This window comes from Phyllobates terribilis, unplaced genomic scaffold, assembly GCF_046119375.1.
Source record: "Phyllobates terribilis strain yellow unplaced genomic scaffold, ASM4611937v1 Scaffold_61__1_contigs__length_8056638, whole genome shotgun sequence".
In the NCBI taxonomy this organism is placed as follows: domain Eukaryota; kingdom Metazoa; phylum Chordata; class Amphibia; order Anura; family Dendrobatidae; genus Phyllobates; species Phyllobates terribilis.
In genome coordinates, this window is record NW_027362821.1 from 7,853,243 (window position 1) to 7,871,817 (window position 18,575).

The 18,575-nt window shown below is 43.3% G+C and overlaps 1 protein-coding gene across 1 annotated transcript in view; it reads right to left on the reverse strand.

Annotated features, from left to right (window-relative positions):
• Nucleotides 1-282: 282 nt before the first annotated feature.
• The window catches only part of LOC141192458 (uncharacterized), a 118,461-nt gene continuing 100,168 nt past the window's right edge, over nt 283-18,575 (reverse strand). The window contains exon 7 of the mRNA XM_073661991.1: nt 283-1,563. Coding sequence (XP_073518092.1) covers nt 470-1,563 — 1,094 coding nt within the window. The 3' untranslated portion in view covers nt 283-469. The remainder of the gene's footprint in view (nt 1,564-18,575) is intronic.

Genomic DNA, 18,575 nt, shown 5'->3' on the forward strand with positions numbered 1-18,575 from the left:
AGACCCCGAGACCCCCACCCTGTGTGGGTTATATTGGCCCCTCACAGCACCTGTTGTTCTGCTTATGGCACTAACTTACACTGAGCTAAAAAGACAAGAATAGCCTGAATGTCTTGTCAGCAAAACCTAGCTCGAGGCTGATCTATATAGAATTCAGATTAAAAAATGAATATCCATAATTCATATTTAACAGTAATATAGCACACCTATAAGTGTATAGGATCATAATGTTTAATACAATAGTATGGTTATATAAGAAATTTCAAGAATGTGGAATGTTAATTGTAAGATATAGTAACTGCAAGTTATCAGACGGTAATGGGCAAGCTGAAAGGATATATAGGAGAGATGCATGTATGTCATCCTATGGTATGTTATTTTATTACTGTATGTACTGGTTTCTTGGTTTGTAAAAAAAAAAAACTAATAAAAAAATATCTATAAAAATGTATTGGATTAAAAAAAAAGATTAGGAAAAAGGCTTCTCCCCTGTGTGAGTTCTCATGTGTCTATCCAAAGCTGATTTCTGGTTAAAACTTTTCCCACATTCAGAACATGAAAAAGGCTTCTCCCCTGTGTGAGTTCTCTGGTGATTAACCAAAGCTGATTTCTGGTTAAAACATTTCCCACATTCTGAACACGAAAAAGGCTTCTCCCCTGTATGGGTTCTCTGGTGCTTAATCAAAGCTGATTTCTGGTTAAAACATTTGCCACATTCTGAACAGGAAAAAGGCTTCTCTCCTGTGTGAGCTCTCTGGTGACTAACCAAAGTGGATTTCTGGTTAAAACATTTCCCACATTCTGAACATGAAAAAGGCTTCTCCCCTGTGTGGGTTCTCTGGTGCTTAATCAAATCTGATTTCTGGTTAAAACATTTGCCACATTCTGAACATGAAAAAGGCTTCTCCCCCGTGTGAGTTCTCTTGTGGATATTAAGAAGTGATTTCTGGTTGAAATATTTCCCACATTCTGAACAGGAAAAAGGCTTCTCCTTACTGTGAGTTCTCTGGTGTCTAACAAAAGCTGATTTCCAGTTAAAACATTTCCCACATTCCGAACATGAAAAAGGCTTCTCCCCCGTGTGAGTTCTCTTGTGGATATTAAGAAGTGATTTCCGGTTAAAACATTTCCCACATTCTGAACATGAAAAAGGCTTCTCCGCTGTGTGAGTTCGCTGGTGCGCAACAAAAACTGATTTCTGGTTAAAACTTCGGCCACATTTGGAACAAAACAATCTATTATCCGCTGTGTGTATTTTTTGATGTTTAAGAATAGACTTTTCGAGGGTAAAACTATTTCCATTTTCTGAAAGTGAAAATGACCTCTTTCCTTTAGGAGCAGTTCGTTTTTTAATGCTTATTTTTTTATTTTGATTTTTTTCCTTCATAGTCGGTAATGAATCAGAAGACAGGATCTGTTCCATAGGCTTAGATGATAGATCTTTGCTTTGAAGGGAAGATGGGATATCTGGAGAAATGGCATAAACTTCAATTGTATCCTGTAAGATCTCAAGATCATCCGATTTAAAAATCTCCGGTCTCTCTGATCTCCAGGTACAGTCATCTGCCAAGAAAAAAAACAATTAATAATTTTGAATGAAATATCCTTGAATTTACATTTTTGAACATTTCTACTTAAATGTCTGTAGAAATGGCAAGTTATTGACAGAATGACAGTGAAAAGTGAAAACCTCACAGAATGAACCAGTAGAGCGTAGTGTTCAACTGTTTGTTCATTCTGTCTCCAAAATATGGAATAAGAAGCCATCAAAAAATGTTATGTAGGCAAAAATGATACCAATAAAAACTTCTACTCATCCATAAACCAATGCAGCAAAATCCGGTCTCCCAAAGTCAAATCTCCCCCTTCCTTCTGAGCCTTGAAGTGTGCCTAAACAATATTTAGCAACCATGTATTTGGCATTATTATAGTGAGAAGAACCCACTTAATTTACGGTGTGCGTCTCCTAGAGCACAATCTGGGCACTATGTGTTGGGTAATAAAATGGCAAATGTGTAATTTTCACCCTTCAACATCCACTGCGTGCTAATTTCTGGAAAGTGATTGTGGAGTCAAAATATTCACTTCTCCTATAGATTAATTCACTGAGGGTTATAATTTTCAAAATGAAGCTACTTTATGGTGATTTCTACTGCTCTGGTTTTCTGTCATTTTATTATATTAAGGCTTCTTTAAATGGTGTGTTCCATCTCCTCTGGGGATAAGCAAGGCAGTCCCTGGGATCTGGAAAATGGATTATATAGCACCAAGCCTGTTAGTGGTGGCCATCTTTTGAGCTGTCAGGTGACCATGAACAGCGCCCCCAATACATTGTGTCTGAAAACTATTCCAGCAAGATCAGCAATACAATAGCTAAATGTCGCTCCTTCCCTTCTTAACCTGCCATGTGCCCAGACAGTAGTGTACAGCTGTATATAGGGTATTGTCAAATTCAAGAGAAGTTGGAATATAATTTGTAAGGTCCATTTGTTTCCTATTATCCTTTGTGAAGAATTCCAAAGTTATCACCACATAAAGTGACACACGTCTGATTTGAAAATGGAGCCTGACTAGGAACACAAAACTGGCTGCAGGAAGAGGTTAAATTAGAGGATCACTTGAGTCAAAAACTGTGACTATAGACAATAACACATCTACTGAAATGATCAAACTCAATAGTCTCCATCAGTTAAAAACGAGTAACTAGTGGTGAAACCTTTCTGTGGTAATTGGAGTATGGGGCTCGGTGGCTCTTCGTAATCTAAACTATGATAAGGGCCAATATTTTCTGTCAGAGGAGTTTCAAGAAGAAATATTAGACATTTAAAGAGAACTTTTTATAATAGTGCAGAGCTGAGGTGTCTTAAATTTAGACCTCGGGCATTGGGAAGACATAATGGAGACCTTCTTTTAAAGACAAGGAGGGAGTTACAGAGTCACATAAGTGAGTCAGGCCGATTCCACCACACTCAAACTATCATACAAAATGAACCTGTAAAAAAAGACAGAATAAAAGATATGTTACATCCCCAACAACAATATATGTATCAGGGGAGAACTACAACACTAAACCGGAATTGCAGTCATTTATGGTGGACCATTGGATCTACTATGAGTCCTGATGAGAAGAGTAGAGAAAGTATTAGTGCTCCTGTCAGGCAAAATGTATTTTTGGTCATAGTTTTAAAAAATGAGAGCTGTCTCAAATCTCCACCCCCCTGTCCATTTGTAAGAGTTTTACATAGAACTCACTGTTGCTTTTCCCCCAAACCTCAGGAATTTTTATGAGCGTCATAAAGCCTCAGCCCAGAGCAAGCACTGGTATACCCTGGATTTTTCCCTCCAATCCTATTGTTTAGCTGCACAAATGTTTAATGTCGATTTTAATCAGGAACATGACTGTCAGAAACACAGGGAGCACATTTTTGAGATGGTCATCTTTTTCCAATTGTGATGGTGTGGTTTTCGTGACGAGGAGACCACCGGAAGCCCGGGAAATGGGTTCTGAGCTTCTGAGCATCATAGAGATTTCATATTTGATATCCATCTTCATGAATAGTGGTGACAGCAAACATGATGTCTCCATCTTGGATGTGGGACCCCCCCCCCCCACACCAAGATATGAAATCTGAAGGAGTTTTAGGTCTTCTGCAGCTGGGTGGGTTCACAAAGCCGAGTCCCCGTGTGAGGTAAGCACCATGGGTGTCTCCTAATGTTTTGGCCCCTTTACTAAAAACCAGAACGGCCATTTTTTAAGTCATTCTTGCCCCGGGATGTCAGACGCATGCACACCACGCTGCGTGGAAGAATCACATCTAATTTCCGGGGAGCCGTCCCCCCCACAGAATCTGAGACCATCACCACGTGGCACAGGTTTTGCTATTACTTATCCCTTTTATTTTAATAACTGTTTATTCATATATGTACATTGTCTCTTTTATAATATCTTGTATATCTTTTGTAAACACTGCCCACTTTTGGGAGTAAATCATTATTATTTACCAGCTTCGTTCTTCTTGTCCTATGTCGAGCAAACACGTTCCTCACCCGCTAATTCACATTACCTAACGGGTACCCAATCCACCTGTTAAGCGATCGGTGGTGGCAGTATACCAGTATTTATGTGATATTGTGGTTTGAGGGCGGCTGGTCGGAGGTATATATACAGTGCTGGCCAAAAGTATTAGCACCCCTGCAATTCTGTAAGATAATACTCAGTTTCTTCCTGAAAATTATTGCAATCACAAATTCTTTGGTATTATTCTCTTCATTTAATTTGCTTGCAAGGAAAAAACACAAAAGAGAATGAAGCAAAAATCAAATCATTGATCATTTGACACAAAACTCCAAAAAAGGGCCGGACAAAAGTATTGGCACCCTCAGCCTAATACTTGGTTGCACAACCTTTAGCCAAAATAACTGCGAACAACCGCTTCCGGTAACCATCAATGAGTTTCTTACAATGCTCTGCTGGAATTGTAGACCATTCTTCTTTGGCAAACTGCTCCAGGTCCCTGATATTTGAAGGGTGCCTTCTCCAAACTGCCATTTTGAGATCTCTCCACAGGTGTTCTATGGGATTCAGGTCTGGACTCATTGCTGGCCACCTTAGAAGTCTCCATTGCTTTCTCTCAAACCATTTTATAGTGCTTTTGGAAGTGTGTTTTGGGTCATTGTCCTGCTGAAAGACCCATGACCTCTGAGGTGAGCTTTCTCACACTGGGCCCTACAGTGCCTACAAGTAGTATTCAACCCCCTGCAGATTTAGCTGGTTTGATAAGATGCAAATAAGTTAGAGCCTTCAAACTGCAAACGAGAGTAGGTTTTATGAACAGAAGCATAAATCTTACAAACCAAAAAGTTATGTTGCTCAGTTGAATTTTATTAAATTTTAAACATAAAAGTGTGGGTCAATTATTATACAACCCCTATGTTTAATAATTTGTGGAATAACCCTTGTTTGCAATTACAGCTAATAATCGTCTTTTATAAGACCTGATCAGGCCGGCACAGGTCTGTGGAGTTATCTTGGCCCACTCCTCCATGCAGATCTTCTCCAAGTTATCTAGGTTCTTTGGGTGTCTCATGTGGACTTTATTCTTGAGCTCCTTCCACAAGTTTTCAATTGGGTTAAGGTCAGGAGACTGACTAGGCCACTCCAACATCTTGACTTTTTCCCTATTGAACCAGGCCTTGGTTTTCTTGGCTGTGTGCTTTGGGTCGTTGTCTTGTTGAAAGATGAAATTACGACCCATCTTAAGATCCTTGATGGAGGAGCGGAGGTTCTTGGCCAAAATCTCCAGGTAGGCCGTGCTATCCATCTTCCCATGGATGCGGACCAGATGGCCAGGCTCCTTGGCAGAGAAACAGCCCCACAGCATGATGCTGCCACCACCATGCTTGACTGTAGGGATGGTATTCTTGGGGTCGTATGCAGTGCCATCCAGTCTCCAAACGTCACGTGTGTGGTTGGCACCAAAGATCTCGATCTTGGTCTCATCAGACCATAGAACCTTGAACCAGTCTGTCTCAGAGTCCTCCAAGTGATCATGAGCAAACTGTAGACGAGCCTTGACATGTCGCTTTGAAAGTAAAGGTACCTTACGGGCTCGTCTGGAACGGAGACCATTGCGGTGGAGTACGTTACTTATGGTATTCACTGAAACCAATGTCCCCACTGCCATGAGATCTTCCCGGAGCTCCTTCCTTGTTGTCCTTGGGTTAGCCTTGACTCTTCGGACAAGCCTGGCCTCGGCACGGGAGGACACTTTCAAAGGCTGTCCTGGCCGTGGAAGGCTAACAGTAGTTCCATAATCCTTCCACTTACGGATGATGCTCCCAACAGTGGAGACAGGTAGGCCCAACTCCTTGGAAAGGGTTTTGTACCCCTTGCCAGCCTTGTGACCCTCCACGATCTTGTCTCTGATGGCCTTGGAATGCTCCTTTGTCTTTCCCATATTGACCATGTCTGAGTGCTGTTCACAAGTTTGGGGAGGGTCTTAAATAGTCAGAAAAGGCTGGCAAAAGAGATCTTTAATCCACACATGTGAAGCTCATTATTCTTGGTGCCTGAACTACTTCTTAATACTTTAGGGGGACCAAACAGAATTCTTGTGGTTTGAGGGGTTGAATAATAAATGACACTCTGAATTAACTTTTTACGTTTTAAAAAAAAAAAAAAAAAATTTGCTGCAGTGCATTTCCCACTTCCAGGCTGATCTACAGTACAAATGTCACAATGCCAAGTTAATTCCGCATGTGTCAACCAGCTAAATCTGCAGGGGGTTGAATACTACTTGTAGGCACTGTACATTATGCTGCAAAATTTGTTGGTAGTCTTCAGACTTCATAATGCCATGCACACGGTCAAGCAGTCCAGTGGCAGAGGCAGCAAAGCAACCCCAAAACATCAGAGAACCTCGGCCATGTTTGACTGTAGGGACCGTGTTCTTTTCTTTGAATGCCTCTTTTTTTTTCCTGTACACTCTATGTTGATGCTTTTTCCCAAAAAGCTCTACTTTTGTCTCATCTGACCAGAGAACATTCTTCCAAAACGTTTTAGGCTTTCTCAGGTAAGTTTTGGCAAACTCCAGCCTGGCTCTTTTATGTCTCGGGGTAAGAAGTGGGGTCTTCCTGGGTATCCTACCATACAGTCCTTTTTCATTCAGACGCCGACGGATAGTACGGGTTGACACTGTTGTACCCTTGGACTGCAGGGCAGCTTGAACTTGTTTGGATGTTAGTCGAGGTTCTTTATCCACCATCCGCACAATCTTGCGTTGAAATCTCTCGTCAATTTTTCTTTTCCGTCCACATCTAGGGAGGTTAGCCACAGTGCCATGGGCTTTATACTTCTTGATGACACTGCGCACGGAAGACACAGGAACATTCAGGTCTCTGGAGATGGACTTGTAGCCTTGAGATTGCTCATGCTTCCTCACAATTTGGTTTCTCAAGTCCTCAGACAGTTGTTTGGTCTTCTTTCTTTTCTCCATGCTCAATGTGGTACACACAAGGACACACGACAGAGGTTGAGTCAACTTTAATCCATGTTAACTGGCTGCAAGTGTGATTTAGTTATTGCCAACACCTGTTAGGTGCCACAGGTAAGTTACAGGTGCTGTTAATTACACGAATTAGAGAAGCATCACATGATTTTTCAAATGGTGCCAATACTTTTGTCCACCCCGTTTTTTAGGTTTGGTGTGGAATTATATCCAATTTGGCTTTAGGACAATTCTTTTTGTGTTTTTTTCATTGAAGACAAATTAAATGAAGAGAATAATACCAAAGAATTTGTGATTGCAATCATTTTCAGGAAGAAACTGAGTATTATCTGACAGAATTGCAGGGGTGCCAATACTTTTGGCCAGCACTGTACATTCCTGGAAGGAACTGGTGGTATATATACGTCCTGTCACATCACGTGCCGCAATAGTCGACATAAATTAGAGCAGCTGCGCCCGTGCTTATCCTCGGTCAATACCGTGTTTGACCAGCAGGATAAGGGGGCGCCAGAGAGCTGCAAGGTCTGACCAATTGGTGTTTTCGTGACAGCTCCCCATTTCAGGAGAGATTGTGCAGTAATCTGAATTCCTTAGGATTGAAAACATGGAATTTATGATGTGGAGTGAATCCATGAAACCAGGGCTCGAGCCAACACATCTTCTGCAGGTGTGAATATATGTATATTACAGTCTTCAGCCAAGCACAGCTTAGAGATATATCATGGCACAGGTGTAATGTTTTTATGTAGTTTATCACGATCCTGTTTGAAGTTAATTGGTTTGAAAAGTCAAGATAAAGGGAAACTCTGTTGTTATTGTACAGAAATTCACACTTGTCCCTCACTGCACATTTAATGTTGTTGATAATAAAAGTGAAGTTTGGCCAGAAAGACTGGACCTGGTCTTGTAGGGACCATATGAGGACATTCAGCAACACAGAAGGGAGAGAAGGTAGATTCATCCAATAAGATATCAGGGTTCTAGGAAGCCAACAGCATCACTACCCTCCACTTTCTCTTACGGCCCATCATAATGTTTTTCTTCAAGGGATTTTCTAACTTGTCAGCACATTCTATGTACGCTGTCATTTGACTTTGTAGTTTACATATCTGGGCAGGTAACGGACAGCGTCTCCTAATCCCAGGGGGTAGGTGGATCCTCCAGGTTGTAAGTTCTCTAGAAAAGGGCTTTCCCAATTCACAAAGTAATTTGAACATTTTCGGATGGAGGAGAATGTTGTGATCTAGCGGCAAAATGGTGATCACACAATTGTGATACGGCCGGTCTACACCACCATTAAAGCAGCCACAGCCGGTGACTGAGAAGAATCTGTGACTTTTCTGCATTTAGTGGTCACTACTCACCTGGGTAGTCATATGTAGGAATCTCCTCCTTACACCGCTCATCACCCCTCACATATGTCTCTGTAGTATTAATATGGGTCAGATCTTCACCCTGAAACAAATATTGTAAAAGTCACAGACAGATGAAGAAGTCACATCCATGATCAGCTCTAATCCTGCCATCTCCACCATTCTCATTTCACAAGTATAAAACATGTAATACTGGTAGATAAAACAAAATTGAGCACAAGACCTTCACAGACATCTATACATCATAGGGGAGATTTCATGACACCTTCTCTTCATCTACCTGATGATCCTGAGGAACACTGGGATCTTCTTGTTTACAGTCTTGTGAAAGAAGAGGACGGGGACATCTCTCTGGTGTTGTTCTCTTACTGGATAGATCTGGAGGAAACACATACAGGGACTGAATTCATCCTTTACATACAGATAATTATAGGCCATGTGTATTTAGTCCTGTCTATTACCTGGCGATGTGAGGGGCTGGGGAACCTCCATCATGATGTCCTTGTACAGATCTTTGTGTCCTTCTAAATACTCCCACTCCTCCATGGAGAAATAGACAGCGACATCCTGACACCTTATAGGAACCTAACACATACAATGATATCGTCATCCCCCTGATCCCTTCATAGCGTTACTGTATAATGTCCCAGCATTCCCAGCAGTGTCACCTCTCCAGTCAGCAGCTCAATCATCTTGTAGGTGAGTTCTAGGATCTTCTGGTCATTGATGTCCTCATGTATCAGGGTGTAAGGTGGAGGCCCCGTGATTGGGCTCAGGGGTCTTCTCCATCCCTCAGACGCAGGGTCCTGACAGCGCTCACTAGAGGTCTTCTTCACTACTGTGTAATCCTGGTTATGGAGAGACACATTAATAAATCTCCCTCCAGACATTTCCAGAGTCCTCACCTCTCCAGTTCTGTCCATCTGTTATTCCCATAGATAAGAATGATGTAATGTGACGTCATCAGAATCTCTCACCTCTCCAGTAAGCTGGAAGAGGATCTCCAGGGTGAGGTGTAATATCCTCTCCGCCATCTTGTCTCTGTCCATATCCATCTTTGATGGGTAAATCAAGAAAATTCTCTTATCTAGAAGATCTTCACTGAGAGGATCTGATATTGTAGAAACCTGAATAAGAAGATGATGAGCCGATGTAACATCATAAAAATTCTGTGTAATAATACAATTACTGGAGATAATAAGGGAAACATTTGAGGAGATTTATTATTTTACAGTATTTAGTTTTCTTCTTCACATCTACTAATAAAACCTATATATTTTATGCCACAGAAAACAAGCATTTTCTTCCTCTCCAGTTGAATGCGTTTCTCATAGACTCATCTTCCATAACACTAATTGTCGTCTCATTTACCGACACTGGAATCGGCATTAGCAATACTGCAGGAGATATTCATTACACGTGACTAGTGTTGAGCGATACCTTCCGATATCAGGAAATATCGTATCGGATTGGATCGGGCCGATACCCAAAAAGTATCGGATATCGCCGATTCCGATACCGGAAACCAATGCAAGTCAATGGGACACAAATATCGGAATGAAAATAAACCCTTTCTTTCCTTGTAGGTTAATTCTACATGAAGTAAAACAACTAAGAATAATGTAGAATGACATGAAAAGCCGGCAATTCATCAGCGGCATACACCGGTACCCGACAATTTACAACAGAAAGAATAGAGCATCACACATAGATTAGATAGATAGAAACATGTTAGTCACATATATATGAAGTACAGTGACAATGTTGCTTACTGTACTTGTCATTTAGTGTAAAGGATTTATTAAAAAAAATATTAGTGTTTTCATGCACCGTCTCTTTAAGAAAGCCAGCCGGCAATTCAGCAGCGGTACCCGACAATTTATAACAGACAGAATAGAGCTTCACACATAGATTAGATAGATAGAAACATGTCAGTCACATATATAAGAAGTACAGTGACAGTGTTGCTTACTGTACTTGTCATTTAGTGTAAAGGATTTATTTAAAAAAATAATAGTGTTTTCATGCACCGTCTCTTTAAGAAAGCCGGCCGGCAATTCAGCATCTGTACCCGACAATTTAGAATAGAAAGAATAGAGAATCACACATAGATTAGATAGATAGAAACATGTCAGTCACATATATATGAAGTACAGTGACAGTGTTGATTACTGTACTTGTCATTTAGTGTTAAAATAAAGGATTTATTTAAAAAAAAATTGGCGTGGGGTTCCCCTTAATTTTAGTCTCTAGCGGAGGTTAAGCAGACAGCTGGGGCAGATGTTTGAAGCCTGGGAAGGGGGTAATACCCACGGAGCTTCCCAGGCTACTAATATCAGCCCCCAGCTGAATACCTAGCCTTTACTAGCTATTAAAATGGGGGAACCCCCCAAAAAAAATAACGTGGGGTCCCCCCTAATTTAATAGCTAGCACAGGCTAGGCAGACAGCTGGGGGCTGATATTAATAGCCCAGGAAGGGTGCCATGAATATTGGCCCCCTCCCAGGCTAGAATCACCAGCCGTCAGCCGCCCCAGAAATGGCGCATCCATAGGATGCGCCAATTCTGGCACTTAGCCTCGCTCTTCCACGCTGCCCTGGTGCGGTGGCAGGGGGTAATAGGGTTGGGGTTGATGTCAGCTTATAATGCCAGCTGACATCAAGCCCAGGTTAGTAATGGAGAGGCGTCTATAAGACACCCCCATTACTAACCCCATAGTCAAAGTTAAAAGAAAACACAAACACCCAGAATAAAGTCCTTTAATTGAAATAAAGACACAATTCTTTATTGTTCTAAATTAAACCATACTTACCATCACGCCCATTCCAGCTGAAGCCAACGATCTCCTGCAATAAAAGTAAAATAATAAAGCAACCTCATCCTTACCTTTCAATGGTTCCCAGGACAGCTCCAGCTCTGCTACATCGAGATGACAGGCTGGACCGCAGCAGAACGCTGCCATCCAGCCTGTCATCCCGCAGACACTGAGAAGCGCAGGCATGCTTGCGCTCCTCAGTGTCTCTCTGTGACGTCATCCAGATGAGCCGAGTTCATGTCCAATGAACTCAGCTCACCTCATGCACGTCACTGACAGCGTGGGAAAATTCTCACGCTGAAGTGCTGAGTGCAGGAGAATTTTCCCACGCTGTCAGTGACGTACATGAGGTGAGCTGAGTTCATTGGACATGACCTCGGCTCATCTGGATGCCGTCACAGCCAGACACTGAGGAGTGGAAGTATGCCTGCGCTTCTCAGTGTCTGCGGGATGACAGGATGGATGGCAGCGTTCTGCTGCGGTCCAGCCTGTCATCTCGATGTAGCAGAGCTGAAGCTGTCGTGGGAGCCATGGAAAGGTAAGGATGATGTTGCTTTATTATTTTACTTTTATTGCAGGAGATCGTTGGCTTCAGCTGGAATGGGCGTGACGGTAAGTATGGTTTAATTTAGAACAATAAAGAATTGTGTGTTTATTTCAATTAAAGGACTTTTTTCTGGGTGTTGTGTTTTTTTAAATACTTTACTAGAAATTCATGGTGGTCATGTCTAATATTGGCGTGACCCCATGAATTTCGGGCTTAGGGCCAGCTGATAATGCCAAGCTGGCCTTAACCCCTTTATTACCCAGTGAGCCACCGCACCAGGGCCCTGGATGAGTTGGGTACAGCGCCAGAAGATGGCGCTTCTATGAACGCGCCATTTTCTGGGGCGGCTGCGGACTGCAATTTGCAGCGGGGGTGGCCCAGAAAGCTTGGGTCTCCCTGCGCTGCGGATTCCAGACCCCAGCTGCCTAGTTGTATCTGGCTGGGCACAAAAACAGGGCGAAGCCCCACGCATTTTTTTTTAAAATTATTTCATGAAATTCATGGAATAATTAAGAAAAAAAGGGCTTCCCTATATTGTTGTGTCCAACCAGGTACAAATAGGCAGCTGGTGGTTGGGGGCAGCCCGTTCCTGCCTGCTGTACCTGGCTGGACACAAATATAGGGCGAAGCCCCACGTCAATTTTTTTTTAATTATTTCATGAAATAATTTTTTTAAAAAAAGGGCTTCCCTATATTGTTGTGTCCGGCCAGGTACAAATAGGCAGCTGGTGGTTGGGGGCAGCCCGTTCCTGCCTGCTGTACCTGGCTGGACACAAATATAGTGCGAAGCCCCACGTCAATTTTTTTTTAATTATTTCATGAAATAATTTTTTTAAAAAAAGGGCTTCCCTATATTGTTGTGTCTGGCCAGGTACAAATAGGCAGCTGGTGGTTGGGGGCAGCCTGTTCCTGCCTGCTGTACCTGGCTGGACACAAATATAGGGCGAAGCCCCACGTCAATTTTTTTTAAAATAAATCCTTTATTTTAACACTAAATGACATTTGAGGAGTTAATAAAGATGCAGTCCCTAAATTATTATTTATTTTTTAATTAATTTTTCCCAAAACTTTTGACGTGGGCTTCGCCATATTTTTGTATGCAGCCAGGTACAGCATCCAGCTTCTATGAACGCGCCATTTTCCGGGGTGGCTGCGGACTGCAATTTTCAGCGGGGGGGGGGGGGCAGAAAGCTTGGGCCTCCCTGCGCTGCAGATTCCATCCCCCAGCTGCCTAGTTGTACCTGGCTGGACACAAAAATAGGGAGAAGCTTCACGTATTTTTTTTTTTTAATTATTTCATGAAATTCATGAAATAATTAAGAAAAAAAGGGCTTCCCTTTTTTTATATAGTGCGAAGCCCCACGTCAATTTTTTTAAATCATTTCAGGAAATTCATGAAATAATTAAAAAAAAATTGATGTGGGGCTTCGCCCTATATTTGTGTCCAGTCAGGTACAGCAGGCAGGAACGGGCTGCCCCCAACCACCAGCTGCCTATTTGTACCTAGCCGGACACAACAATATAGGGAAGCCCTTTTTTTCTTAATTATTCCATGAATTTCATGAATTTAAAAAAAAAAACGTGGAGCTTCGCCCTATTTTTGTGTCCAGCCAGGTACAACTAGGCAGCTGGGGGCTGGAATCTGCAGCGCAGGGAGGCCCAAGCTTTCTGGGCCCCACCCGCTGCAAATTGCAGTCCGCAGCCGCCCCGGAAAATGGCGCGTTCATAGAAGCGCCATCTTCTGGCGCTGTACCCAACTCATCCAGGGCCCTGGTGCGGTGGCTCACTGGGTAATAAAGGGGTTAAGGCCAGCTTGGCATTATCAGCTGGCCCTAAGCCCGAAATTCATGGGGTCACGCCAATATTAGACATGACCACCATGAATTTCTAGTAAAGTATTTAAAAAAAACACAAACACCCAGAAAAAAGTCCTTTAATTGAAATAAACACACAATTCTTTATTGTTCTAAATTAAACCATACATACCATCACGCCCATTCCAGCTGAAGCCAACGATCTCCTGCAATAAAAGAAAAATAATAAAGCAACCTCATCTTTACCTTTCCATGGCTCCCACGACGGCTCCAGCTCTGCTACATCGAGATGACAGGCTGGACCGCAGCAGAACGCTGCCATCCAGCCTGTCATCCCGCAGACACTGAGAAGCGCAGGCATACTTCCACTCCTCAGTGTCTGGCTGTGACGGCATTCCAGCCCCCAGCTGCCTTGTTGTACCTGGCTGGACACAAAAATAGGGCGAAGCCCCACGTATTTTTTTTTTTAATTATTTCATGAAATTCATGGAATAATTAAGAAAAAAAGGGCTTCCCTATATTGTTGTGTCCGGCTAGGTACAAATAGGCAGCTGGTGGTTGGGGGCAGCCCGTTCCTGCCTGCTGTACCTGACTGGACACAAATATAGGGCGAAGCCCCACATAATTTTTTTTTAATTATTTCATGAATTTCCTGAAATAATTAAAAAAAAATTGACGTGGGGCTTTGCACTATATTTGGGTCCAGCCAGGTACAGCAGGCAGGAACGGGCTGCCCCCAACCACCATCTGCCTATTTGTACCTGGTTGGACACAACAATATAGGGAAGCCCTTTTTTTCTTAATTATTCCATGAATTTCATGAAATAATTAAAAAAAAAAAAAACGTGGAGCTTCTCCCTATTTTTGTGTCCAGCCAGGTACAACTAGGCAGCTGGGGGATGGAATCTGCAGCGCAGGGAGGCCCAAGCTTTCTGCTCCCCGCTGAAAATTGCAGTCCGCAGCCGCCCCGGAAAATGGCGCGCTCATAGAAGCTGGATGCTGTACCTGGCTGGCATACAAAAATATGGCGAAGCCCACGTCAAAAGTTTTGGGAAAAATTAATTAAAAAATAAATAATAATTTAGGGACTAAATAAAAAAAAATGGCGTGGGATCCCCCATAATTTTAGTCTCTAGCGGAGGTTAAGCAGACGGCTGGGGCAGATGTTTGAAGCCTGGGAAGGGGGTAAAACCCACGGAGCTTCCCAGGCTACTAATATCAGCCCCCAGCTGAATACCTAGCCTTTACTAGCTATTAAAATGGGGGACCCCCCCAAAAAAAAATGACGTGGGGTCCCCCCTATTTTAATAGCTAGCAAAGGCTAGGCAGACAGCTGGGGGCTGATATTAATAGCCCAGGAAGGGTGCCATGAATATTGGCCCCCTCCCAGGCTAGAAACACCAGTCGTCAGCCGCCCCAGAAATGGCGCATCCATAGGATGCGCCAACTCTGGCACTTAGCCTCGCTCTTCCACGCTGCCCTGGTGCGGTGGCAGGGGGTAATAGTGGTGGGGTTCATGTCAGCGCCAGCTGCCATGAAGCCCAGGTTAGTAATGATGGGCGTCTATAAGACACCCCCATTACTAACCTACAAAGTGTTAAAAAGAAAAAACACACTACACCCAGAAAAAAATAATTTATTTGAAATAAAACACACAATTTTATTTAATTCTTAGTTTACTAAAAATAATAGTTACCTGTCCACGTTCCTGCGCTGATCTCCCATGCACAGCTGTCACATCTGGAGATGGTGACAGCTGTGCATGGCTGCTGTAAGCTCACGCTGCCGGGAACACGTCCGCTCCCGGCAGCGGGAGCCACTGACTGAGGTCACCGGAGTGCATTCAGGCAGCGCAGCTCCGGAGACCTCCTTTACGGCACTGCTGTACCGTGGGAATTTCTCACGATACAGCAGGGCCGTAAAGGAGCTAACCGGAGCAGCGCTGCCTGAACTCCGGTGAACCCTTACGGCCCCGTCATTCTAGCGGCGGCAGCGGTTCAGAGCGGTCACACTCTATGTGGCTGCTCTGGACTGGAGATCTTCGTGGGACACTCGTGGACTGCTACGGAGGGGTAAGGATAAGGTTGTGGTTTATTATTTTATATTTTATTACAGGAGATCGATGGCTTCGGGGAATTAGGTGTCTTGGTGAGTATAGGTGTAGTTTTTTATTTTTTACTTTATTTTAGGTGGCGATCGGCGGGGACAGGTAATGTATGAACTAATTTCTTTTAGGTAACCACTGGCCACCAATGACATGTATTTAACATTTATTGGGGACACAGTAGGGCAATTTAAATAGCAGGATCAGTCTGATGGGAACTACTGCTCCCATCGAGCTGATCCTGCTGGCAGGAGTGGACGGGGGACAGACATAGGCCGATGGGAGTAGTAGTGTCACATCGGCCTATGTCTGCCTGCACGCACAGACACCGCGCACACCCGCACAAACATCGCACACACACCCCGCACACACACTAATCATGACGGGTCTGGGAGGTGAGGCTGACCTGTGCGGCCGTGGGAAAGTTCATGTGAGTTCATGCAGTCAAGCATGAACTCACATGAACCCTCTGAGGGCAACGCGGCGACTTCAAATGAACAGCTGATCGGCATCACCTGATACCTCAGCTGTTCATTTGAAATAACCGGCGGGAAAGCGCAGCACAGAACGGGAAAGCCGGCGGTGAAGTGTTTTCACTGCCGGCTTCCCCGCCCGGGTCCTTCACTCCCCGCTCCTTGGAGCTGCGCTCCCCGCCCGGTCCTAACTTACGATCGGGATGGGAGGTGGCGAGGGGAGCGGAGGATCGGGGTGGGAGGCTGCGGGGAAGCAGTATGGGGCTGTGTGATTGTTTAAAAGCCGGCGGCTTTATACCGCCCGCCGGCTTTTAAACAATCAGGAGAATTCTCCCCCGCTGGGATGGCATTCTGATGACAGGCTGGATCGCGCTGCCATCCAACTTGTCATCCTTCACAGACACTGCAGAGCGCAGGCATTATGGAAACTTCCGATTCCGGTATCCGATATTGTAAAAGTATCGGAATTAAGTATCGGAATTCCGATACCGCGAATATCGGCCGATACCCGATATTACAGTATCGGAATGCTCAACACTACACGTGACATGAGAAATAACTACTTCATGATGAGGACGACATCTTCATCTTCTACTACAGCTCCAGAAACATTTTTGGCCAGAGTCTGTCACTTACTACATCACCACCAGCCATCTATATGAATGTTTCCCGTCTTCCCCGGGCTCTACCATGTTAGATCTCATGACTGATTCACACACAGAAGTTTGAGGCTTTTATAAAAGCTTTTTTGTTTGCACAAACACCGCAGACAGAAATTATTTGATACCAAAGTCTCCATATACAGTTTTTTATGGGGTTTATTTCTGGACTCAGGCTTTCCTATATTACAAGAAATACACCAGAAAAAAATCAGATATTAAAATGTTTCAAAAGAAAACTGGCACCAACAATTCTTGTAAAAAGAAAGAAACTTGCAAAACGTATTAGGCCCATTGTTATTTCTTAAGAGGTTAAACATTTGTTTTTAAAAAAAAAATAACTCTTTAGGGCACCAGAACATAGATGTACACTGCAGAGATGGCACAGGTGCGTCTGCAACAGAAACCCTGGCAGTTTAACCACTTGCTGCTGTCAAAAGGAAACATGGCATCTAAGAAGGTTTGACAATGTTCGGCTCAATTCCCCTCCTCACCCAAGTACTCGATAGTAATAAGTTACCTTTTAACACCCCCATACACATTAGACTAAAGTTACATTAAAGCACTGATTTCAGTGGGGTTTAGTCGACTATACAATGTATTCGGGGCCTACGGACAGATGATGTCAGGGCAGGGAAGGATCTGGCATCCTGAATTTCAGAGGCTAATCCATTTGTTTTTCCTGTAGATAATCCTCGACTAGAGGAGTCTGGAGGCGACGCTCTCATACAAACCACAGGAAAGCTGGAATATTTGTGTGTATGGTAGAGTTGGGAGAGAAAGCCATCTGCCAAATGACCATTTAGGCAACACTTATCTCATATGTATGGAGTCGTTAGTATTACACTGACAGGCAGGGATAATACACGGCACTACAGTAGTACAGTGCATCACCTGAGCAATCAGAGGTTTGTATGTTGTATGATCACACTAATCAGTGTTGTTTAAAAAAAAGTTTAAAGTGAAAAAAATATCACAGTTTTATCAACAAGAAATATCAGTCACTATAGTGAAAACAGATTAACTGCGCAATGTTAGGTAAGTCACGTCCATAACAACAATAGCTATAAGTGGACCCCCCAACCTCAAAAGGAAAAAAAAATATATATATATATATATATATATATATATATATATATATATATATATAGAGAACTCATATCTCCTGACTCTGCAAGCCTGGACCAGATGATGTGGAGATGAATGAGGAAGAACAATGTCCAGGGGTACGTGCCCACGATCAGGAATAGCAGAGTTTTGGATGCAGCTCACCTGCGCTGCGTATAAAACACTACATTCCACATTACAAGCACAGTAGATGGGATTTATAGAAATCCCATGCCCACTGTGCTTCTATTTGACGTTGCATAAACTCACCGGTGGTGCGGGTTTACGAGCCACAGCATGTTAATTTCTGTTGTGGAGACACTAGTCTCCGCAAACAGAAATTTCCACAATAGAATGTATTAGATGTGGTAAATCCGCATTGTTCAATGAACACGTGCAGATTTAACTGCGTGATTGAATGCAGCGTATGAATGCATAATGCAGAAGAAGCAGTCAGGAACTTTCTGGTTACATGTAGCAGTACATAACTTTTGTTACAAGCCACAACAGTCCAGCAAACCATTATGGGAAGGCCCATCATCCCCTGTGTCACTACGGCCCCTGAGAGCTACTCTAAGCTCCCAGTTGATTTGTGAGGACCTCACTGGCTGAGGTCCATCGGTACAACTTCTTAGTAGTACTCTCTATGTCCATTCGATGACTGGCTTCCTCAGGG